Source organism: Typopeltis vanoorti, chromosome 10 (genome assembly GCF_054136105.1).
Source record: "Typopeltis vanoorti isolate ZY-2024b chromosome 10, IOZ_Tvanoo_1.0, whole genome shotgun sequence".
In the NCBI taxonomy this organism is placed as follows: domain Eukaryota; kingdom Metazoa; phylum Arthropoda; class Arachnida; order Uropygi; family Thelyphonidae; genus Typopeltis; species Typopeltis vanoorti.
The window spans coordinates 131,903,393-131,928,829 of record NC_143558.1 but is presented as its reverse complement, the minus strand read 5'-3'; the positions used below and the strand labels follow the sequence as shown (position 1 = coordinate 131,928,829).

At 36.1% G+C, this 25,437-nt stretch overlaps 1 protein-coding gene across 7 annotated transcripts in view; it reads left to right on the top strand.

The window, feature by feature from the left end:
* The window catches only part of LOC150102799 (cyclic AMP-responsive element-binding protein 3-like protein 1), a 384,285-nt gene that overhangs the window by 164,755 nt on the left and 194,093 nt on the right, over positions 1 to 25,437 (top strand). For all 7 annotated transcript variants that reach the window (XM_090399326.1, XM_090399325.1, XM_090399327.1 and 4 more), the window contains one exon: positions 3,313 to 3,526. In XM_090399326.1, coding sequence (XP_090255452.1) covers positions 3,313 to 3,526 — 214 coding nt within the window. The remainder of the gene's footprint in view (positions 1 to 3,312; positions 3,527 to 25,437) is intronic.

The following is a 25,437-nucleotide window of genomic DNA, read 5'->3' as shown; positions in this document are numbered from 1 at the left end:
ATTTTTCTATTCACATATGGATCCAACCTTTTTTAGATCACTTTCAGCATAATTTTACTTGCATGTGAAATTAAAGCGATGGTTCTATAATTATTATAATCTCTGGCATTTTGATTTTCTTGGGGATTTGGATGAATAGTGATGTTTTCCAATTTCTAGGCCAATATATTTTCTTCCAAACCTGTTGACAAATTTCAGTCAATATAGTCACTACTTCATCCCAAGCTGCTCTCAATAATTCCACTGATACTCCATCAGCTCCAGGAGCTTTTCTTTTTGGCAGCTGTTCCATTGCTAGCATCACTTCACTTTTTTATTATCATGGGTTCCTGAACACTTCTCTCCTTTCAAATTTTCCTTCGATATTATTATTTTTCTTATACATCCTCTACATACTCTTTCTATCTTTTTTTTTTTTTTACTGCTTCTTCTTCCATCAGACATTTTCCCGAATTATTTTTTACAACTCCTAATCTAGGGATTAAACAGATATTTGTTCTCTCCATAATATTGCTTTCTTCAGTTTCCTTGCACCTTTTGTTTAGATGTTTTTCCTTATCTTTCCTAGCCTGTCTCTGGAAATCTGCACTCAGTTGTCTAACCCTTGTTTTGTTTCTCTGAAGTTTCATGTTTCTTCTTTCCTCTGCTATTTGAATAGCTTCTTCTAACAAATTACAGTATTTCTTTGTTGTTTTACTTAGAGTCTTCCTTGCTGCTTCTATGACTGTACATTTTGTTTCTTCCCACAGTTCTTCTAATTCTCTTCCTGTCTTCTCCAAACTTTTTAATTTCTTACCGACTTCTACTTTATATGCTTCATTTATAGGATCTAAATCACATCTGATACTCTCCATTTGTTTCTTCTTAGCCCTTAATGCCAAACTTATGAAGTGCTGTTACAGTTAGATAACTGTAATAGCACTTCTCTCTCTTCTGATAAATACGCGAATGTTGGCTGCGCACAGCGCCAGTAACGGAACTGCAGGCCTGTGGGCAGCGCGGTGGTGTGCGGAAGTTGTAACAGTATTTATGGCAAGACTGTGTGCACAGAAAATCATATTTATATATGGAGTTACTCGTGGTACTTTCTGAAAATTTTTTCGTGTAACCGTCTGTGATGCATTCAGTACCAGTCTACTCTTTCTTGAATTGAGTGAATTCACTGTGGGGAGAAAGACACGATTTTTGTAACATGCTTAAGTTCTGCTGCCTAATTGGTTGAATGGGTGGAGCTTCCTCTGTGCAGTCAACTGGCTGTTGGTTTATGCATATCTATGTATATCCTTAAGTAGTAGACAACTTTCGTTACTCGGTGTCAGGTAATTGTTTCTTTATTTACAAATTGCCTCTTTCTGAAAGCATTGAATTACTGCAACAGGAATTTCCTTCACCTTGCTTATTAGTTGGCTTGAGGTATCTTGGAAAAAATCTTCCATTTTTGAACTCAAGATGATGGTTTCCGAATTATTTCACCATTAACCTATCAGCGGTACTAATATGTGTGTGTTTCTGTAACTTTACAACCATGGACGGAAAGTAGCAAGTGCAGGGACGGAAAATGCTTAGTAAATGTTGAAAACAGTGTTGCCTTTCCATGAAAAATAAAGGCTTCTGAGACTTGAGAAATATGTACAGACTGATAAGATAATGTACCTGTAAGTTTCAGAATGGTATTTCTTTTCACATTATGTATAATATCTTGAAAGAAAAGATAGCTCAACTCCATTTTTTTCCCTTAACAGTTTTTAGGTTATTGGCCCAAATCTTTCATGATAATTTTTGTTTTAAAATTATAATTATGCAGGTTGTCCTGAAAGTCACAGCGCATTTTGGTCAAATAAGGTAAATTTGCCTCCATAGCTCTCTTTCGACGGAAGGTGAATCAGCCGGTCTCATACGGAGCTAGGGTGTTTTTCCTACTAGAAAACTCGGGTTTTTTTTTTCCCGCAGAACAGACAAACGGGCCCCGTGAACACACACACATTACAGCCAGAAATACTGCCCTTAGGAGATGCAGCAAGGAGTCACGACCCGGCTGCAATAATTCGTCGTAAGTCTCCTCATTAGGGGTGGGGGAGGGGGACTCAACCCGTCCTAGGATGGATGGATGAGTAGGACAGGAAGGCAAAATTCAAACAGATATCTTAATGACGTGAATATATATGCTTATTTTTATACAAAAGACGGTATTCAAATTGCGAATGAATTTGAAAGAACTAAATCTATTCATGATGATAGATCTGGTCACTCTATGAGAGTACAAGAAAGCATTGAATCTGTTTTCCAAGTCTTTGAAGAGGATCAGAAATTACAAATGCGCAAGATTGTATATCTTACGCACACATCGCTGCTGCTGCTTGTCTTGAACAATCTTCATGCAAGTCGTGCAGTATTTGAATGTGGTAAAGCCTCTTCTTCTTCTTCAGAGTCAAATGCAAGATTTCTGTGAATTGTTTTGAGTATGTTTAATCCACAGGATGCATTCCTAACTTACTTTCTGATTCTCTTGCAAACAGATTCAATGTTTTCAGGTACTGTTCTTTGGCGTCTCGATCCTCTTCACCACACATAGATCCAGTTCTTTTAAATTTATTCGCAATCTAAATATCGTATTGTGTATAAAATATGCATATAATCATGTCATTAAAACATTTGTTTGGAATTTAGCCTATTTCAACAATATATTCATTGTAAAGTGTGTCTCCAATCACTAATTCTTACGAATAGCAGTTTTTTTTTTAACATACTGAGGATAAGTGGTTTCATGGACATCACTGCACCCAGTAAGGCAGTGCGGTTGACAGAAACGAAAGCGCAGAATAATTTACTAAGTTTTCACATGGAATATTTGACCTTTCTTAACGTTTGTGGAATTGAATGAAATTGCATAATTCATCACCACTGCCTAAATAGGGGAAATAAACTTCATATCTGGGCTAGAAACTGTAAGGAGGAGCCTCCAGCTTTTCTTTAATTCAAAGTGGCAAGATTCTGAATCAACATCCTGTTCAGTTTGTAACCCTTTTGGTGTTAGTGAGAGAATTACTAAGATTGTTATACATTTTGAAAGAGTATATGAGGTAATGAATTTCTAAAATTAGAACTGCTCTCAGAGAACCATATCGTTAAATTTAGAAAATCGAATAAACCTTTATATGAAATGCTAGTTTTTCACTCCATTAATAAATTTTACGTCCAACGGAGTTTTGATATTAGGTGCATGAGTTATCATACAACTTTCTATATTATATTTTTATCAATTTATAATTTAGTATTTTAACATGTGTTTCATTAGAGATATTTTTAACGCAGAACTTTGATGAAATGACTACCATGGACAACAACTCCGATTGGACAAATATTTTGGATAACCAGCCTATCATTTTGAACGACCGGATGATGAGTGATGCCGTACAGTCTCCACACATACAGTCAGAACATAGTTATTCCCTAACATTAAGTGATGAACTTCCACAGTCGCCATTTAGTATGCATCAGAACATCAAACTAGAAGATTATGGAAAAGGTAGGCACCCAAAATCATAATAAAATTGAGAAATTCTAGAAAACTAGAAATCTTTAATTTTTGATTTTTGCCCCCTTTTTATGTACTGTTTAAGTCATCTTTATGTCCGCAGTATAATCTGAAATGGATTTGGCATCAGGTACCTGGAGAAATTATTGGATTCCGACCTAATGCAGACTCAAACTAGATCTTCATGGGAAGAACAGCGAAAATGTTCAGCTGAGATATGCAAACGTGATAATGTCACTGAGTATGGTGGGGTTGACCTGTGTACGCCTTGGGTTCGGGTTGTGTGTGTGTGTGAGAGAGAGAGAGAGAGAGAGAGAACCAGAAAGAGTATGTGGCCCAACCGGCCAAGCAGACTGCAGATGTAAGCATACAAAAAGTCAGGAGGCAACTTTGTTATGCCTATACAAATGCCAGGAGCATGAGTTAAAAAGGGGTTGGGTTTCTTGCCCCCTCAGAGTTTTACACCGTATATCATTTTTCTCATACATGATTTACTTCACAAAAGCGTAGCAAAAAATAATGAAATTAAAAAAAAAAATTCAAATATGTTTTAATAAAGGTATTAGAATAAACTCCTTCCTATAAAAAAAGATAAACTTTTGCCACAATTTCGTCAATTCGTCTCACCACTCCGAATATCACTGTGCGTATACAGCTGTTTAATGAATGGTGTGACGTCACTACATGCCTAGAAGAGAGAGAACGAGCGTGCGCAGTTCACAACTCAGCTGGATACCTGGAGTGATGTTTCGAAGTGCAAAACTTTTTTTTAGGACGCTCTGAATTTCGCGTGCCCAAAAATTTTGTACTCATGCTACAGGTTCACTACCCCTGGTATATATTCTCTGTTAACTCATTTCTATATGCGATCTCTTACCAACTTTTCCGAAATCTTCATCACCACTCCAGAGATGGTGATATGTTGATAGGTAGACACATCAGGAAGAATGATAATACATAGGAAGGATGTATTATCATACATTCTTTCCACTCCTGTGGAATCACCCCTGTGTTTGAGACTCAGATTTTACAGCCTGTTTAGTTGAATGCTCTTTTAGCATCCATGCTGATATCCCATCAGTCCCTACTGTCAAATTCATATTCAGTTTATGGAAAAGCTCTAGTACCTCCTCATACACTGAATATCTTCCTCCAATGTAGAGGTAGCATTGAGTTTTCAGTACACCACTTTGATAGCTCTTAGCAAAACGACCACCTTTTTTAGTTGAACAATCAATTTTTCATTTGTCAGCTGTATAGCATGTGCATTGATGAGAGTTATTCTTCCACATTCGTTATTTCTTTTCCTTGAAGCATAACGACAGCCCAAAAGAATTCTATCGTTGTCTTGCAGAGCCAGTTTCTTACCTTATTCGCAATTAGCTTTTCGTGTAATAGTTGTAATTTTTCTGGCTGACGCTTTGTAATTTTCATAACTGACAACATCCTTATGCATGCGGTATTCTTTCCATTTCACATTTTCTTAAGAATCCCTTGCTTAATAAGAGTGTATATTTATTTCACTCCCATCCTGTTTATTCTTTGATCTCTAGGGACACATTCCAATATTGCACTGATGCATTTTTAAATGCTCCCGTACACTGCTGACATCCTTCCTATTTAGCAACCGATACCATACGATCGAACGTAGTATTTTCCTCAGTTGACCCTAATTTGCTTTCTTTGAATTTAAGCATGTAACCTTTTCTAAATGGAATACCCATACACTTAGCTGCCTCCCAGATCAGTACCACACAAATCTCAACAACTGGAGGAGTGAACAGTCATATGTTTTACTGAAACCCCTTCTGACACAATAAGCAGGTTTCTTCGACCTCGAATTCCCCATCTCACATGCTGCTTAAGGAAGTTGTCTCGCAACAAATCAATAAATTCGGCTTAATTATTGAAGTGAGATTTCATTGCTATCCAATTAATGCTCGGATAATTAGTCCCCATGATGATTAATTTCATCGTCAATAGCAGCTTATCCACTAGGTCTGTAGCAACATCCTACCGTGTATTTAATCTCGTTAGCCTCCACCTAACACCACATAGCTAAAAACTGACTGTTACGTGGAAAATTGTTACTAATATTTTAATCATAGTTTTCTACTCCAACTGGATTCATATCATCTGATATTATTAGCATCAACCCCCCCCCCCGTCTTCTCCTGTCTTGTGTATCCTTCTTGAAAATACTGCATCCTTTACACTCATTACCAGTTAGTACCTCTGCTTCTGAGAGCCAGGTCTCACTAATGCCAATAATCTGAAGCCACAAGGTGTTTACTAAGGCACTGAACTTAACCCCTTTGTTCCTTATACTCCTGGCATTTATGTATGTACAGACATGTTACCTCCATGTTTTTTGTAACCCTCTGTAATTTGCATGACCCAGGTGGACAACTTTCGGATTCCTATTCATATCTACTACTAGTTCGTAATGAACGAATACAGTAATTTTCACTAGACTTCATTATTAAGCATGTAATTAATATAATTGCATAACTTAGTAGGTCTTATGCAGATGCTCACATTTTCCCGGGAGCGAATGCTGGTCTTGAAATTCACTCTTGCTCTTGTTATCATTCAGGGAATGAGAGGTGTGATTGAAGTCTGATTTAGCAGAATAATGAATTACTGACTATTTAAAACTATGTACAGTATTTAGAAATTTATGTACATTTAATCATACAAATACAACATTTATTTTACAAATGACATTCTATCTTTTTCAATTTAGCTACTTGAATACAAATTTTACCCTACAGTTCTTTATGAACTGGTCAATAACATCGTCATAAAAAGTTGGTTGCAACCGTAATTTTCCCAAGCAACACGCACACTTGTTAAGGCTGGCTGAAGCTCACTGGCTAGAGCTACTTTGACTGCATATGGCCCGTGTTTAAGCAACAGGGTGAGATGACATGGAGGGAGCGGAAATGGCTATGCGCGCACATGAAATCACAGTGCTGAAGCGAGGAGCTGGATGCTCCCACAACCGAGCAAGCCAAGGTAGCTTGACTAGCGTCGGCCTTCAATACACAACGCAGAGCTCAATTATTGCAGCGCAAGCTTAAAATGTCTTCTGTCTATAAAAACAAAAGCCTAAATGGAATGCATTTATTAACAAATAAATATTACTTTCTCAATTAATGAGCTTGCGCAGCAAGCATAGCAAGCATGGGGAATTCGCCACTGCATTTTCCCCATTCACAATCCAATTTTCCCTGAGTCTCCATATTACTTCTCAAAACAATTGGGTAATATTTTAGTTTCTGTCGGATAATTATAAATTTCTGCAAATAATTATAACTATTGGGTACTTTGTACATCAATATATATTTCTTACTTATAGATAGGGTGTAATTGATGAGATACCGTTTAAATAATCGATACCTATTACAAATTTTACAAATTATATATTTTAGCGTGAAATAATTTTAACAAGAATAGCCAAAAATGCTCTTGTTAATTTTTAATAGGGCGTATGGTCTCCATTAGCCAAAACAGCGGCACATCTTGATTGCATGGACCGGATAAGATGATCAAACAGTTCTTGTGGGATATTTCCTTACTCTTCTGTGAGAGCAATTTCGAGCTCTTGGAGCAATCGTGGTGATACCAGTCGGGCAGAAACGCACCTACCTAAAGCATCCCAGGCATGTTCGATTGGATTACAATCCGGTGAATAGGCAAGCCAGTCCATTCGTTCAATACCTTCTTCCTCAAACCACTCTTGTACCAAATTTGCATGGTGTGGACGAGCATTGTCATCCATAAAAATGAATTCTTGGCCAATTGCAGCAGCATATGGATGAACTATAGGTTCCAAAATCTCATCGCGATACCTTTTGGGCTGCTAAGGAACCGTTTCTGAGAGAAATAAAATAGAGATCAGTATGGCCACCTATACTTATTCTAGTCCATACCATCAAATTCCCACCTTGATGTTGGGGTCTTTCACGAACAAACTGTGGATTATTTCTTGTTCCACTTTCACGCCATATTAATCCTCGTTTGTCCTATTGCAGTGTTCCTGTGCCCAAATTCTCTGGGCTCTTTTGTGATTTGCAGTAAGTGGAATGCAAACCATTGGTCTTCGAGCATATAAACATATGGCATGAAGACGATTTCTAACATTCCCCTCTCCAGAAAACGATTCCAAAGTCGCGAAATTACGCTTTGAGATACACGATACGCTTGAGCGACAACTTGCTACGTTTGTCCAGCTTCTAATCGATCAATGGCTCTCCAAGCCGTGGATTCCGGGATATCATGTTGCGTTGCCATTTTTAACAAAGTAATGTGGTAGGTGAAACAGGTTTACAGTTGAAGTGATAATTATGCACTGTGGAAGTGAGTGCAACAAGCCATGCTTTTATACCCCCCCCTCCACATGCTAATACGGCTAAGACACGTTTCGACAAGTCTTAACATGATTTTGTACGCAGTTGCGTGTTCCACACTGTTGTATATTAAGAATATTTTAAAATAAATGTGTTACATTTGTAAATTATTTTTACAGCTTTATAATTTACAAGAAAACCAAAATATCCTTTAATTGTTTTGAGCAGTATAGATCTCCATTTGTATGAGATAATTTTTCCAGATTACTGATACCCAAGGTATTCAAGTGTGACCCGTGCTTCCTGTATAAATTCCATCTTCCTCTACTCACTCCACACATCCAAACACTCTTTATACACAGTCCACGCATCGAATCATTTACCATCATAGGCCTTCTTTATCCAGTGTTATAACAAGATAATAGACCATCTATTTTAACTCTTTCACTCTCGCTTCTTCCAGTAATCGTTTTTCATATCCTCTCTCACACTGTCATTAGTCAAATTGTTTGTAACCTAACAGTACTATGATCTTTTATTTTCAGCTTTTCAGTTATATCCGTTAGTTTCGATTTTATCATCCAGATAATTCGAAATAGTAATACTCATTAATCACATGATTTATAATTGATTCTACGTACGGTATAGTATCCTTCTTTTTACAATCGATTTTTTTACCTGTTCAGTGCTTCTGTTTCTCCTCATTACCTGTCATGTCTATCCGATGCTTCTCTAATCGCTTTTCGACGTTTTCCAATTCCTATGTCGTCCGTTTAATAATTTGTTGTAGCGAAAATATTTCCGAAGATAATTCATACTCGATATCCTTGCTAGTTTCTGAAATGTTATGATTCTGTTCATTTAAGCAAACTTCGTTCACAGTTTCATTAGCATTTCTGTTTGTTATTGCTCTGTTGTTCTCGCGAAGTTTTTGCTTTTTGTACATTACTACTTTCTTACAGTATACAAAATATCCAAAAATATAGCAAATACTATAACTACGTAGATCAGCAGTAATATACTATCAAATATTAATTGTTCTAAGAAAACAGCAGAGATAAAAATCACTAACTTCAGCGGACCGATCTCTTACTATATAGCCTCGACTCAGTTAAAAGGTCACATGGCAAAAATTGCAGATACAACTCAAAAGATAACTGCGATGCAGAAACGAACATTAACATGTAAGGAGAAACGTCATTTTACCTCTTTATAACGCCTTCATACAATGGCACCTGGACTACTGAGCACAGATTTTAAGAGGGGGGGGTAGATATGCAGACATATCTACTCCCCCCCCCCTCTAATGCCCGAGCTAGTACGAAGGACAACAAATCAGAATGGGATAGTTAGTATAAGGCAACAAGATAGGGGTGGGACTAACGGGCTTCTGCATTTCATGTATACTAATACCAGGAGTAGAAGGAAGAATTTTTGGTCTTAGTTGGCTCTTCCTGGCTACAGGTTATTGGTATTAGTGAAACATGGCTGACAGAAGATGATATAGCTAGTGGGATAGAATATGAAGGGTATGGTGTGTTCAGGAGGGACAGAGAGAATAAAATGGGGGGGGGGGGGGGAGTTTATTGATGATAGTTGATGAACTGCAGCCAAGGAGAATAGAAGTTGAACTGCAGGATAGAGAAAAGAGCACAATTGAAGGCTATTTGGTGTGAGATTGAGACTAGCAGAATAAAATATACAGTTGGATGCTGCTATAGACCAGGTCATGGAATAGATGGTGGAGATAGTATGCATAAGCAAATAGACGCAATGAGTATAAGGAGGGTAATTATTATGGGGGATTTCAACTATGGTAACATTGATTGGAAGGAGGAGAGGACACGTGGAAGGAAGGAATTGGATTTTATGCAGTTATTAAGGGATAACTATCTGAGACAACATGTAATGGAAAACACTAGGGGTTAGAGAGTGCTTGACCTAGTAATTGCATTTGTGAATTTGAGTGTAATGAATATAACCACGTTGCCACCAACTGGTGAGAATGATCATAAGGTCTTGACCTGGGAAGTGGCTAAATGTGTGGAATTTTCAATTAAGACAGGGTACAAGTGGAATTACCGGGCTGGTAAGTATGACAAGCTTAGGAGATTGCTTGGTTCAGTGCCATGGCATGTAAAACTGCAAGGGCTGGTTATGTTGATAGTGCATAGGAGGTGGTTAAAAAGCATTTGCAGGAGGTAATGGCTGATTGTATACCTAGAATCCGAATAGTAAATCAAGTAGAGGTTAAATGGATGAATAACACCATTAAGCTTGAGCTGCAAAAAAAAAAAAAAGAAAAGAAACAACTGTGGAGAGAATTTAAGGAGAAAGGTGACCACCAGGCACACGAACAGTATAAAGCGCAGGCCAGAAGGGTAACGAGTGTGGTAAGAAAAGTAAAAGCGGATTAGGAAATGGAATTAGCCATGCAAACTAAAGAGAATCCCAAACAGTTTTTTCGATATGCTGCAAGTAAAAGAAAAAAAAAATCTATACGGCAGAATGATTTTAAGGAATGCCGATGGTAGGGATGTAACTGAATCAGTTGATATAGTGGAATTACTGAGCGAGCACTTTGCAAGAGTATAACATCCAGGTGGTGATATTGCAGGAATGAAGGAACCAATAGCTTATACGGGAATTGTGGTGAATGAAGTGGAGATGAAGTCTATTACAAAACTTTAATGTGAATACATCTGTGGGATTGGATGGTATACCATCTCGGGTCGTAATTGCCAGTGCTCATGACCATTTTGTTTAAGTTGATCTCGGGTCTGGGTTAGTCGCGAGGGGGTGGAAAGAGGGGAATATAGTTCCACTGCATAAAGGAGTTCCAAGACTGCCGTTGCAAATTACCGACCGATCAGCATATCAGGAGTCTTTGTCAAGGTCTTGGAGAAAGTAGTCAAGAAAAAAAATACAGGAATGGATAGATGAAAATGGGATACTGTGTGGGGGACAGCATGGTTTTGTGAAGGGTAGATCATGCCTCAGTACCTAGCTCACGTTTTATAACACAGTGACGGCTGAACTGGATAAGGGTAATTAATGGGTTTACAGTGATACTTCTGGACCTTGCTAAGGCCTTTGACAGGATACCACATGGAACTCTAATCAGTAAACTGCAGCATATGGGGATGGATATAGCGTTGGTGAGACGGATAGGAGGGTGGTTGATGGAGAGATATCAGAGAGTAGGTTATTCAGGAACAGACTCCTAAAGAAGGCCCGTGACTAGTGGTGTGCCGCAGGGTTCTGTTCTTGGACCACTACTTTTCAATTTGTTCATTAACGAAATAGGAAAGGATCCGAGAGGAACTGTTCATTTGTTTGCTGGTGATGCAAAGTTGGGAGCAGTTGTGAGTGCACAGGATGTCAAAATTTTGCAGGATGATTTGGATAGTTTGGAGGAATGGGCTAAGGAAAATGGATGTCAATTTAATGTGGCAAAGTGTAAGGTTATGCATTTTGGTGTGAAAAGATTAGCAGCAGTATATCACATTCGTGGAACCGTACTCCAAGAAATTGAGGCCAGGGATTTGGCAGTGTTGGTGGATAGGGAGTTGAACTTTAGGGGGCACATTGCAAAAGTGGCTAAATCAGCTCATTTGGTTCACTTGGTTACTGAAGAATACTTTGACGAGAAGAGACAAGCAAGTTATTGTTCTTTTGTATCGAGCCTTGATAAGACCCATCTTGACTAATGTGCCCAGATTTGGGCGCCAGGGTTTCTTTTTGATGGGGAAGAGGTGGAGAGGATCCAGAGGCATGCGACCAAGATGATAGCAGGTCTATGGAATGAACATTATGAGAACAGGTTGAAGATTTGTGGGTTGCAGAAATTGGTTGATAGGCGGAAAAGGGGTGATATGATTGAGACATTCAAATTACTGAAGAATTTCTATAAGATTAATTCAGAGGAATTTTTGAGAACAGGACTGGTGGTGGGAGGACTAGGGGCAATCTATGGAAACTGGGCAAGAGTGTGGTTAGCAAGGGTGTTAGAGCTAGGTTTTTTACTTGGGGAGTGGTAAATGAGTGGAATAAGCTGCCAGAGTCTGTTGTGGGTGCCATGACCGTGAATAAGTTCAAGGCAAAGTATGATAGATACTGTGTGAATGTTGAATAGTTGTTCTTGACGTGATGTTTAGGGCCTCCCTTGATGAGTCTAAGGAATAAGAATAATAATTTAGTTTCCTTGATTCCGAGGGAATTAAGAATCTGTGGGAAGGGTGCAAGTACAAAGATGATTATGGAATGTAGATCACGAGGACAAATTCAAGGTATATAGACTGCAGACTACTAAGTAAGAGAAAGAAGGATAATATGATAGAAGTCTATGAACTTCTGAAAAGGTATTATGGGATACTGATTAACGAAATTTTTCGTTATATGGAAGTGGAGAGGAGAGTGAAGAGAACAGGGTTGCTCAGTGGAAGTTTGCGTGTGGTTAAGAAAGGGGTACAAGCTAGATTTTTTTTTTTTTCTCTCTCTGAGCAGTGAATAAGTCAATATTTGAATCTGTTTGTGCATTCAGTGTAAATCAGTTTAAGAAACGTTGATAGTTGTGTAGGTGATTGTTTGGTCCCTAAAGGTCTCTGATGACATTGGCTTTTTTAGCTATGATTTAGCCTGTCTGTGATCTCATACGTATGTAGGGAATGTTTTTTCATTCCGAAAAACATTTAGAGGATGTTTAGAGTATTCTTATACAGGGTATAAGAATACTCTGAACATCCGAGGAGCGTCATTACCTCATTATACATGAATGGTACTGACATTGTTTTGATGCGTTTCACGTTTTCTTTTTGAGTTAGTGAGTGGTGTTTAGTAAGCCGAACATCTGTTAGAAAGTTTGACCATAAAGCCTAGTGATTTGAATATCAAATATTAGTCGAGCGGATTATAAAACTGACCTTAAATGTCAAGAATCCGTTGAATGATTTTTTAAAACCTAGATTTAATTATCTGTATTATCGATGTTCCGACAGTTAAAAAGTGCAACGTTTGAAAAGTGGTGAAGGAATAATGTTGAGTCACCTGAGGGATTAATATATTTGAAGTTACTACCAGAAAATATTTAACCTTAAAATGACGACCATTTGTTGATAATGGTCACTCGCCAACTTTTGCAGTTTTAATCAGATATCGGCGTCTAAGCTTTCTATTCGTAGCAAATGGCAATAAATAAAAACGAAGATTAGACTTTTTTCCTCACACCGGACAGATTGCATAAGCTGTTTTTTATTTTTATTTTTAGATGTAAATCAGGATCTGTAGCAAATGGAGGCATAAGTGTCTTCCAGCTTTTTTATATAAGAATGTTACATGCTGTGGTATCTAGGTATGGCAAGTGAAGCGTGTCCTGATAGCCATTGCTATAGTGTATGTTATCCAGCTGATAATTGAGGAAGCTGCGTGTACACAGAAGTTAGTTATATAATATAATATAGAACGGAGTTATCTTCTACCTGATATATATTTGCTAGATGAGACGCTGCAAGATCGCATTATCGCTGATAAAATCTTGAACAGAAGGGTGATGAACCTTTATGCATTGGCTCCTGGAAGCGCTCATTAGTCATTTTAACTAGCGTGAAATTGTGTCCAATCTCAAAAAAAAAAAAAAAGAAAAAAAAAAGTACAAAGCAAATAAGGTTATCAAAATCGCATCCTACCTGTGGTTGTTTATACAAGTATCTAGGAAAATAAATTTCACATTCCTGCACTAGACATTAATATGAAATCTAAATGTCGAAGTCGGCACTGTGACAACGTTTGATGGTCGAAAAGAGACAAGAAGAGACAAAAAGATAATATGGAGGGAATATTATAACAGCTATATATCATACAGAAGGTTTCCCTCCTAGGAATCGGCCTTCAAGTACTCAATACATGGAATAATTAGCAAACAGAAGCATTGTTTGCCTTTAAAAGCATCTTCCTCGCTTCCAGAACTGGATTCCGCCCCAGATCAAACGAACGGCAAATATTCTGAAGTTCTACGATACGGATATGGATTCCACTTGGTCTTACAGCATAATCTTTTAGATTATTGAACTCGTATACAAAATGTGATATTTACAGCCTTTTGTGAGTGAGATGAAAAAAAGAAAAGTTTATTTCAAATAAATGCACTGCAACGACAACAATAGAACAGTTTTTTTTTTTTTTTTTTCATTGAGCTCCGTTTAATGCGCGTGTGTGTGGGGGGGCGCAAATAGATACTGTAACACAAAATTCACCACTCCTACTACAGAGCTGAATAGATTCTTATCTCTTGCCTTTCAGATGATTTTTATTTTTTATACACAATATTGATATGTTCAACACTACCAGACGAGCATTATACACCAATTTTAATTAACCTAATCCTCCATCCATAATAATCATCCGGCTCTTAAAGTGATATAGAAGCGGCGAATTTGTAACTTATCGATGAAGGCCATTCCATATATTTTTACAATAACAGTAAAAAAATGAACTTTGTATAGTTGTTTTAATTCTCTTCATTATCTTTTTTTTATTATCTTCTAGCACCTGGTTCAGCCAAGTGCAAATTCATGGTGTCAGTCTTATACATACCCTGAACTAGTTTATAAACTTCAGTTTTTACTCTGTCACCTCTTAAATGGATTCATCAGATTACAACTGAACCGATTCTCACAACAACTACAAACTATTCACACTTAATCTCTGAATATCCTCAATTTGCTAGCCATCCATTAAAAACTGAGTGAAGCTGGAAACCATAATCCAGTTACCTCATTTTTCCTACAAGTAAAGCGTCTTAATTATTCCTATAATTTCTGAGATTACTCTAGCTATACTAATAACTGAAACTTAAATTCAGTATCAGCCAAAATGCTTAAATCATTGAATTCATTAACTTTTCATTAAAACCTGTCCATTCAACTTATATCCAGCAGACCTAATCAGTTCTACTTTCGTTTGTTGACATTAAATTTAAAATTACTTCTTTGTGCGCGTAAAGTATTTTAAGTCCATCTTCTAGAGAACTTAGGTCAGCTGAATAGTTGACTACTCTGCCCAACGTTGCATCAGCAGAGAGAAAGAGTTTTACTTTTGCTATTTAAACTAAATCATTCATGGGTATACAGCATTAATCAAAAATCCTCACACCGAACTATGCTGTGCTCTGCTCCTAGCAATGCGGTTCTGAAGTCTTCCCCTGAACACCACTTCCTATCATCTATTCATCAACAGATTTTTTTTTTTTTCCCCATTTGGTATATTTTTAGTTATGCAGAACTATTAAAATCTCTCCTAAAATCCAAACAGATCACACAGCTATTGTCTAGGTCTATTTCCCTCTGACTTAATCATAAAATAAATTTGTAATAGCTAATCTTCCCATAACGCTGTGCAGTACTCTCAAACAAGCATCCCCTATCAAGACTAACCTGGATACGAATCTTAATTTTCCATTACTTTATCTATAACACTAAGCAGACTTACTGGCCTATAATTCCCCACTTTATGGGATGAACCATGGTTTTGAATCGAAATAACCTTGAAAACTTTGTCAAGAAGGCACTATTCCCGATCTCAGCGATTCGTTGGAGATGTATGAAATATGTATTAACCATCTGTTTTCTACCAAGAACATCAGCCAGATAATGGGTAATAAATATTTCGTTAAAGTGGATCGGATGAAGTTTTTTTGGATTGACGCCGGGAAGACCTCATTTCGGTATGATGAATATTTATAAGGAATTTTCAGCTGAAGCTTATATATATATATATATCGCGTAACATGCACGCCGTCCAGAGAACGCTTCTGAATTACACAGTCACCACCATCTGGAAAGAACCATCCAGTTCAAATTAACCGTTCTTCATTTCAGTGCAAACAGACGAATGCTTGTTTTCAAATATGCTTGCGTTTCTTGTTCTTGAACTTTATCTGGCTTCAGAGAAGAACCCAAAAGAAATCTCAAACACTGGGTTGCAACTATCGAAGAATAATATATATATATATATATATATATATATATATATATATATATATATATATATATATATATATATATATATATATTATTTTAAATGACTGATACCGAGAGATAAAGATCTGACATGGTTTATTTAAAAAGATACTACTAGTTTCGTTGGATGGGTCAACTTCTTCAGTTATCACAATCAAAGAACTATACAAAAAATAACAGAGACTTAAAAATTGCATTAACAGTACTAGTCCAAAAAAACAGTAGTACATTTTGAAAACAGTAATGCGAGCTTGAGTTCCAAATAAAAGTTGACTGCGTGCTGTCACGAGTGCGCCAGTATTGAACAGAGGCAATGTGTGCGTCAGAAAGATTGAAACTTAGGGAGTTATTGATATGGGAAGAATCTAAAGCAATTTCTCTGGATTCGACAATCTTTCTTTCAAGTTCATCATAGCACACATGGATATTAGAAGTTTGTGTCCAGTCCACAGTATGTTGGCGGCATTCATCTGAGTTAACAGAGAAAAGAACGTGGCTAGAGAGAGAGAGCGCTGGCTCTAGTCCTGTTGTAGGAAATATCTCTACGGTGTTCTTCCAAACGTAGAAGGATGGATTTAGCAGTTTGGCCATAGTATGGCTTTCCACAATCACATAAGATCTTGTAGACTCCTGGAAACTGAGTTGGAAGATGTTTCTCTTTAGGTTTACTAAGTATGGAGCGAAGTTTTGGGAGCGTAATGAAGCAAGTTCTGAAGTTAAATTTCTTGAGAATTTTAGCTAGTTTTGGTGAAAGAGAGCTGATGCAAGGCAAAGAAATAAAGGCTCTGGAGGAAGAGGGATCTTGAGTAGCAGCTGAGTGACGGAGAGAAAGAAAATTTTCAATCTTATCAGGAGAGAAACCATTATTGATAAAAGTCTTTTTAAGAAAAAGGAGTTAATTTTCAATTTCTATTTCTTCTGTTAGTAAAGATTTGGCTGGGTGTGCTAAGGAGGAATAATACCAAATTTTTGCGGAGGGTAGTGATGGGAAGAAGCATGAGGGTATCTGTCAGTATGAGTAGGTTTTCTAAAAATTGAAATTTTAATACTTTCAGAACATCTGGTAAGCTTCAGACTAAGAGATTTTTTCATGAAACTTGTTTACGTGGTCCAAAAATAAATTGAGGTTGTTGACACCGTCTTCCCAGATGAGGAATATATCGTCTATATAACAATACCAAAATTTTGGTTTAAGAGGGAAGGAGTTAATAGCTTTTTCTTCAAAATCGTTACGAAATATATCGGAGAGAATGGGCTGCCCATGGCTAGACCTGAGTTTTGTAAGTAGATCTTATTGTCATATTTGAAGTATCATGACTTTATGCAATGGGAGAGTAAAGCAAAGAGTTTTTTGGGTAATTTGTTCTTAAGAAGATTGAGGACTTCTTGAGCAGGAACATTTGTGAAGAGAGAGACAATATCGAAAGTAGCCATTAAATCTGTTTTTTTTTTTTTTTTTTTTTTTTTTTTAAATTTGATGTCCTTGATTTTTGATACAAAGTCAGCAGAATTTTTAATATGAGAAGAGGAAATTCCAGAAAGATTTCTTTAAAAAGTTGCGAGGTACTTAGAAAGGTTGTAAGAATCCCTTCAACTATGGGGAGACCATATAATCGAGGGATTAAAGGATGAAGTGATCTAAGTGAAAGATGAATGTTTCCTGGTAACTCCAAGGTGGTTTTTAATAAATTATTAGTCCAATTGTAATTCAATTGTAGGATCACTGTTAAGTTTAGAGTAAGTATCATTGTTTAAAAGTTCCAAAATTTTATTATGGTAATCAGACTTGTCTAAGATGACAGTCAGCAGGTAGAATCACGATGTCATTATTATTTTTTAAAGACTTAATAGCTGCTCTTTCAGAGTAAGAGGTGTTGTCTGGAGGTGGTTTAGCATGATTTATGGTGAAAATGGCTTCTATACGAAGGAGGTTAGCTTCTTTGATTGGTAATAAAGATGCCACCTTTTCTATCTTCATTAAGAATTGTTCTTTAGGTATGGAGGTAGGAGCAGTGACAAAATTAAGACCTTTAGCAAGTATTCTTTCTTCTGCCGAAGACAGTTAATGGTAAGAATTATTGATAACAACTGTTTTCAAAAAGATAGAATCAAAATGAGAAGTTTGGCGGTCTTTCATATATTTAAGAGAATCATATTTTCTGATTAGGTTAATTTTATTACAATTCTGAATTTTAGAAGCTTTAAGAGTGCTAATTTCTTTTAAATGGTTCCAAGATGAACTGTCTAGAGAATGAGATAAACAGGTTTCAAAATAGGACTTCTTTGAGAAATAAGTGGCAAGACAACGTTTGTTTCAAAAATGCGTTCCGATAAAAGTTCCAGTTTGGCTCTGCGGTAAATTCTTTCAGCTTTTTATGAATTCTTTTAAGGAAGCGTGGAATAATGGAATTGCACTTACATCTTTTTAGAAACACAAGTCTGTTAATGTATAATCCAATGGTCCTGAGATTCTTCTGATATTCTTTGATAAGTGAATTTAATTCCTCGTCATCAGGAAAATTGATATTGTGAATATTCAGTTTTACTCGGTAGAAAATATTATAAATTATTTTAAATGACTGATACCGAGAGATAAAGAGACACATTCACATTGTGGACTGGACACAAACTTCTAATATCCATGTGTGCTATGATGAACTTGAAAGAAAGATTGTCGAATCCAGAGAAATTGCTTTAGATTATATGGGATTATATTATATGGGAAGATTTTATTATATGGGATTATATTTTACTTTAGATACTTTAGATTATATTATATGGGAAGAATTCCCATATCAATAACTCCCTAAGTTTCAATCTTTCTGACGTATACATTGCCTCTGTTCAATACTGGCGCACTCGTGACAGCAGGTAGTCAACTTTTATTTGGAACTCAAGCTCGCATTACTGTTTTCAAAATGTACTACTGTTTTTTTGAACTAGTACTCTGTTAATGCAATTTTTAAGTCTTTTTTTTTTTTTTTTTGTATATTTCTTTGATTGTGATAACTGAAGAAGTTGCTCCATTCAACGAAACTAGTAAACTGGTAGTATCTTTTTAAATAAACCATGTAATCTCTTTATCTCTCGGTATCAGTCATTTAAAATAATTTATAATATTTTCTACCGAGTAAAAATGAATATTCACAATATATATATAGAAATGATTGACAGATCGAGGGTGAAACTTAGGGGAAAATAAGAGGAGCGAATTGACGCATTTTTTGCCAATTTTGTACTTTGATTTATAGATCAAAAACCTACGTAGGTATTTCACTGGGTACAGTGCCCAAAGGCTAATTTCGTTCACCTATCTCATTTTACTTTTTAATGCGAAAAATGTCTATGATCGGCAGAAGTTATCACTATTTCTATATATTATTTTACAATCTTGTCATGTTCTACATAATTTTATTTTAGTTAAAGAGAGCCTGCGTAGTACTTACGTGACTCGAGGTCTCGAGGGACTACATACAAATTTCGATTCTAGTCACTTTTTCAGTCGGAGTTAATATAGCGCAATTGTAATAACGACCGGTCATGTGTCCTTCAATTGGACATGATTTAGGTTTGATTCTTGCATGATGACTTTCTTCAATTGAAGATAAGTTAACTAGTCTAATAAGGAGGAAGTAGTTTTTTTTTTCTTTCTTCTCGCGAATCGCCAAGAGAATACTAGAATTTTGTAAATATAAAACACGAGCAAGGGTTAAGGAGAAAGAAAGAACCTTTTTTACTTGAAAATCTGGGGTAAAATAGTATGAGAAGGCTGCTCCAAACAAACAGATGAAATGAAGAAATGAGATGAAGTTGATTCGATATATATAGAGTTGGACAGTGTATGGATGACCAGCGAGCTCTCATTTTCTTACATAATTAAAAAAGCGAAGTAATGGTAGCGGCAAGATCAATGGAGCAATGCCTTCTGAACTTAGTGGTATTTGTGTATTATGCATATAAAAATAAATATTCTGAATTATGCATATAAAAATAAATATTCTGAATTATGCATATAAAAATAAATATTCTGAATTATGCATATAAAAATCCATAATTCATTCAAAAAGAGCACCTTTCTGAATTTTGAATAAGAGAGCAATCACCGCTGATTGCTCTCTTCGGTAATACAATTAACAGCTCTTAAGAAAGTTTGGGTGCACCACCCCCAAATCTGAGAACAATATTCAAAGATCGGTCGGATTTAAGATTTATTGTGTTAGGAGTTGAGCAAAGAGTAGGTATTTTGGAACGAAAAATGCTACCTAGGTTTTTGGGGTGGCTGAATGATATATTTATACCAGGATAAGCTAGATGTGGAAATCAGCCCAATAAAAGACCTTGACTTGAAATCGGAATATTAGCAAAAGAAATATCCTACTTCAATCCCTCTTACTTCCTGTGTTTTGATAGTAATAAAATTCAAATCTGATGGGTTTTCTCTGCCAATAGTTGGGAATGGTGAGGAGATCAGTGTTTATGACAGTTTTTGATAGATCTTAAGGCTTGAATCATTCGAGTCCTACAAGCTTCCTGGAATGAAGAGGAATGGTGAGTACTGTCATAAGCAAAATTTCGGATATGATTTTTAGTTAGAGAGAGGTCATTAATGTAGGATGAAGAGCATGTTCGAGAACCTTAAGGTACACAGCATTGATATATCTGATAAAAGGAAGATATTCACCATAAGATGATAGCTTCATAAGACATGCATGTTAGACATGATCAAATGACTTGGAAATATCAAGAGTGAACACTAACTTCTCCAAAGTGATACAAAAAACATTATGTAGTGTATGGTTAATCGTGTAGTAGATGATGGATCATATAATGCAGCATAATGAAAGTATTGGTCTATCGGGATGGCATTAATAAATCGCAGCAGTTAAACCTAGAGCTGCTTTTGTACCGAAATTGTTTATTTGTAATATAATTTCGTACCACTTTCCTACTTTTTACACAGATACACACACACACACAAAAACCTTGATAAGTTGAAATAAATTTGAGCTGACTCATTTTAGAGATTCTGAATGCTAAACGTCGTTAAATTCTATCATGAGCAATGGTTAAATTATTATTTTTTTGTATCGTTCTGTAAGGTTTGCGTAACTATGGTGCTGAAAGTTGTCCATTTTAAACCAAAATTTAGATATTTGTATAAATTTTATTAAGAATCGCAAATACTAATACTATGCATATGGAGATAAAGGAATCTAATAGATCCTTACATATTTGCGAAACATATTATTATTATTATTATGTGACACCTCCAGGGAGCCCAAAGACTCATCGAGGGAGAGTGTGCCAACAGCATCGAACGATTGATCCCTTCCAACTACTAACCGCGCTCAAACTTGCTTAACTTTGCCCTCCCTCGATGAGTCCTTCGACTCCCTGGAGGTGTCAAAATAATAATAATAATAACTTTTTTGCGTGAGTCATTAATAGCAGAAGCTCTACCAATCGACCAACCTTTGCTGGCTAATGTAGTGTATGGTTAATTGTGTAGTGCAGCATAATGAAAATATTGCCCTATCAGGATGGCATTAATAAATCGCAGCAGTTAAACCTAAAATAAGAACAGTGCCTTTCTCCCATTAAGTATACTTTCTACTTTAGCTACAGCTAAATTCATCAACATGCCGAAAAGTATCATTATGTAGATAGATGGAATCCTAGGAAAGCAATTAAACACGTCTTTAAGAGCGTGGACTAGTTTTATTTTGAAAACCTTGAGTTTTAGTAATGCGAACATTAAAGTTATGTTAATGATTTATTACTGAATTTTTGTTTCATCAAATAAAAATTTGAAACACTTTTTTTTTTTAATTTGCAATACATCTTAATTGTACAAATTGAAAGCTCACTGGCATTATTTATTGGATAATATGAAACCGTACCAATTTAACTAAATCATAGAATTTTAATTGTTTATAAATAATTGATCGCACTGTATATGGATGTTGCATTTTATATACTTGAATGTTTCTGAAATTTGGTATAGCTGAATGTTTTGTATACAAAACTTTTATGTTTCAGGAAGTCCGTACTCCGTGTATCGAAATCTTCGTTCCCCTTCGTGTGTTAGTTCAGTGACACTGAATGATGACAGAAAATCCTTAACATTCCTAACCATAAAGAGAGCCGTAAAGCTGTTAGATAGCAAGTTTCTATCTTTCGCAGTTTACTAATATATTTCCTTTGGATTTGCTGGAGATGTCGTTCATCTTATAACTTTGGGCTTACAATGGTTTCTTAAACCTAGTCACAGTTGGGTTACCACTTGCTCTAGGAAGGCCATTCACCGCCCACCATGACGAACCTTCACCCCCCCCCCCCACCTTCCTCTGCTGTCTGCCAACGTCGTTCACCTCACTTGTCACACAACATTCTTGTGAGACCATTCACCTCTGTTCGTTTGTGTGCTGGTTCTACGTATGATAGGTATAAAGCAAAGTTCTGTTTGTAAGGCTATGCTCTTTTTAAGATTAAAAAGGATTAATGTACCGCTAGCAAAATGAAGCAAGCGAAGAACAAGACGATGCTTCCCAAAAGTATATGATTCTAGGACATGTCCTTGTAATTTCACTTAATTACTAGTACAGAAATCGTTATGATTTGCGCAGCAATAATGGATAATATTCATTTTATAAGTTAAAAATGGAAAAATAGTTTAATTCTATTTTCTATTTAATTCTAATTATCGTATAAATTGTTGTTATATGCGCACTTGATGAAAAGAGCTTAAATCAGTGTTTCTCAACTGCCTGTACGGAAACGTGCTGTTTTTCCCACCTGTCCAAGTCTAGAATAAACGTGTTTATTGCAACGCCAACTATATTATTGCATTGTTGGAATCAAATTGTTAAAAAAAAAAAAAAATGCACGATTCACTTTTTTTTTTCCATAAAAAAAATTATATCTTTCCTTTTTTGCTTTAGAAAAAGTTTCCATTTCAGTGTATGAATAAATTGTTCTTAAAAATGCTATCACCTGCCGATTATCTTTGGAGTTAAGAATGCCATTTAATTTGTCTGCTGGAATGCATAGTTTAAAATTTCGATAAATGATGATTAATAATGATTAATTTATGTGAGTTGTTTATCCTTGTTTATATATATTTCACTAAAATACCTTCATAGATAAGCTGGAATCACACAGTTATATTGCTGAAAGTTAACAAAAATGAGGAACAATGCTGTGAAGTCAATAATTGTTTAGAGGAATCTCGGCTTAGTTTCTAATTTCTTTTATTTTAAGCATTGACTAGCTATTTATGAATCACTTTGAAATTTTATTAAGGCAAATTGAGAATTTTATCAAACACCAGAATTTGAACCCATGGCAGATTTGAATTTGGACAGCCAACTAAGGTTAAAGAGACGGGTGTATTATATCTGTTTTTAGGCCTTTGTTTTGCGGTAATGGGGACGAGAATTTTCAGGAGAGACTTTTCAAGTACATATGCAAACCGATTTCATATGCATTTGAACCTAGGTCCTTGCAATAGTTTGGCAAGGCAGCGATATATAGTATAGTATAGATGTATAGCCTTTAGAACTGTGGATGGGCAAAGGATTTTTCTATTCTTTATTATATATTATTTATATAAATAGAAGTCCATGTTCACAGCAGGTTTTGAGCCCACTGCCTAATGTAGAGTATATATGCTAACCACATGGCCAACCAGGCTAGCATTCTTTGCAAATGCATTGCCGAGGCATTGGCACATTAAGTATGGTGTGATTAGAGTAATGATTAGAAAATTTGAAAACTTTGCTAATACAAAACATGTTGTGATAGTGAACCACATCAGACCCTAATAAGTAGGGCAGTAGTCTCACACTGCCAATGGATGTCACCAGGTGTAAGACCACATTGTATCTCCCCTCCCCTACAGTCTGAGCCAGCAAAGCAATATGTTTTTCTTGATCTAGCAAATGAGAGAAAGAGAGAATGATTAGAAAATTCTACCACTCAACATTTATAACAAGTGTCCAAAAACATATTCAAACTTCTACCAAGTAAAATCCCTCCCCCCTGTACCCTAGAGATATCATTTCTTGAGCACCCCCCCCACCCTAGAGATATCATTTCTTGAGCACATCTAAATCTTATCATTTTGTTCACCATTATTGAATGGAACCTCTTGGCATCAACAAGTGAAATGCATCCAGTAAAATCGTAAACAGTCCTCTCATTAAATGCCATTCATCATTATTGCCAGCCATTTTCTTTTCACTGCTGGATGAAGGCCTTTCCAGGATGACTCCAAGATAGTCTGGTAATGGCTTTTCTTCCTCACGTCACCCCTGCAAATCATGATTTTGACTGGCGTTATGATAATATTTCTTTCCGTGAAATCCAATCCAGTATTTCTTTTTTGTCAATCGTTGGTCTTGTCTTTGAACAGCATGCCTAGCTTGGTGCCACTTCAGATATTTCACTCTTTCTATAATGCCACAGACTTAGGTTTCCGCTCTTATTGAAGTATTACTTTTGCAATCCAGTCTTATGATACCAAGCATACATCTTTCTATACTAAATCGTGTAGTTCTTAGTTTTTGAGTTTTATTTGCATTTAATGTCCATGTTTCACAGCCATGTGTCAATATAAGGAAAATACACTGTTTAAAAACTTTCCTTTTCAGCCAGAGCAGTAATTGGCTTTTGAATATTAATGTGATTTTCCAAATGCTTTCCACTCAAGCATTGTTAGTCTTAACTTCTTACATGGTATTTTGATGCATTGATATCTGTTGTCCTAAGTATACGATCGACTTGTTCAATTTCATCGACATTGATTTTTATTATTTCTGGTTGTACATAGCTATTGAGCATAACTTGGGTCTTCTTTAGATTTATCTTTAAGCCAACTTTTTTGTTAGTAATTTGGAGTTAAGATATGATTCTGCAATTCATGTGTACTTGAGGTAAAGATAACTCATCTGCAAAGCATAAATGGATTCAGTATATTCTATTTATCTAAAGACATTTTCTTTCCGATCAAGAAGTCTGAATATTTCTTCTAGGAATGCTGTGAATAGTATTTGAATTATTGTCAAATTGTCTTATGCTTCTCTGTATTTCCACAGGAGAGATGTTTCCATTGAAATGAATTGTTGCTGTTGAATTCTATGCTGATTTGATCATCCTGACATATGGCTCTTCCATTTGCTGCTTTTGTAATGCTTTAAATATTGCACAACTTTTTAACGAATCAAAGACTTACTCATAATCAATAAAACAAGACATAATAGTAGATTCTCTTCATTACACTGTTCAATAATCTGTTTTACAACTTGAATATGAGTCAGTCTGCTGAAGCCACTTCGAAAGCCTGCCAGTTCTTTTGGTTGTACAAAGGCTAAAGTTGCTATGAGCCAAGACTTTTTAAACACTTTGTAAACCACTGATAGTAGACTGATGGGTTGATAGTTCTTAAAGTCTACTTTGCCTTTCTTGTGCATTAAAATAAGGGTAGCCTTTTACATGATCTTGGCACATACTTTTTCTACAAACATGGGTAAAATGT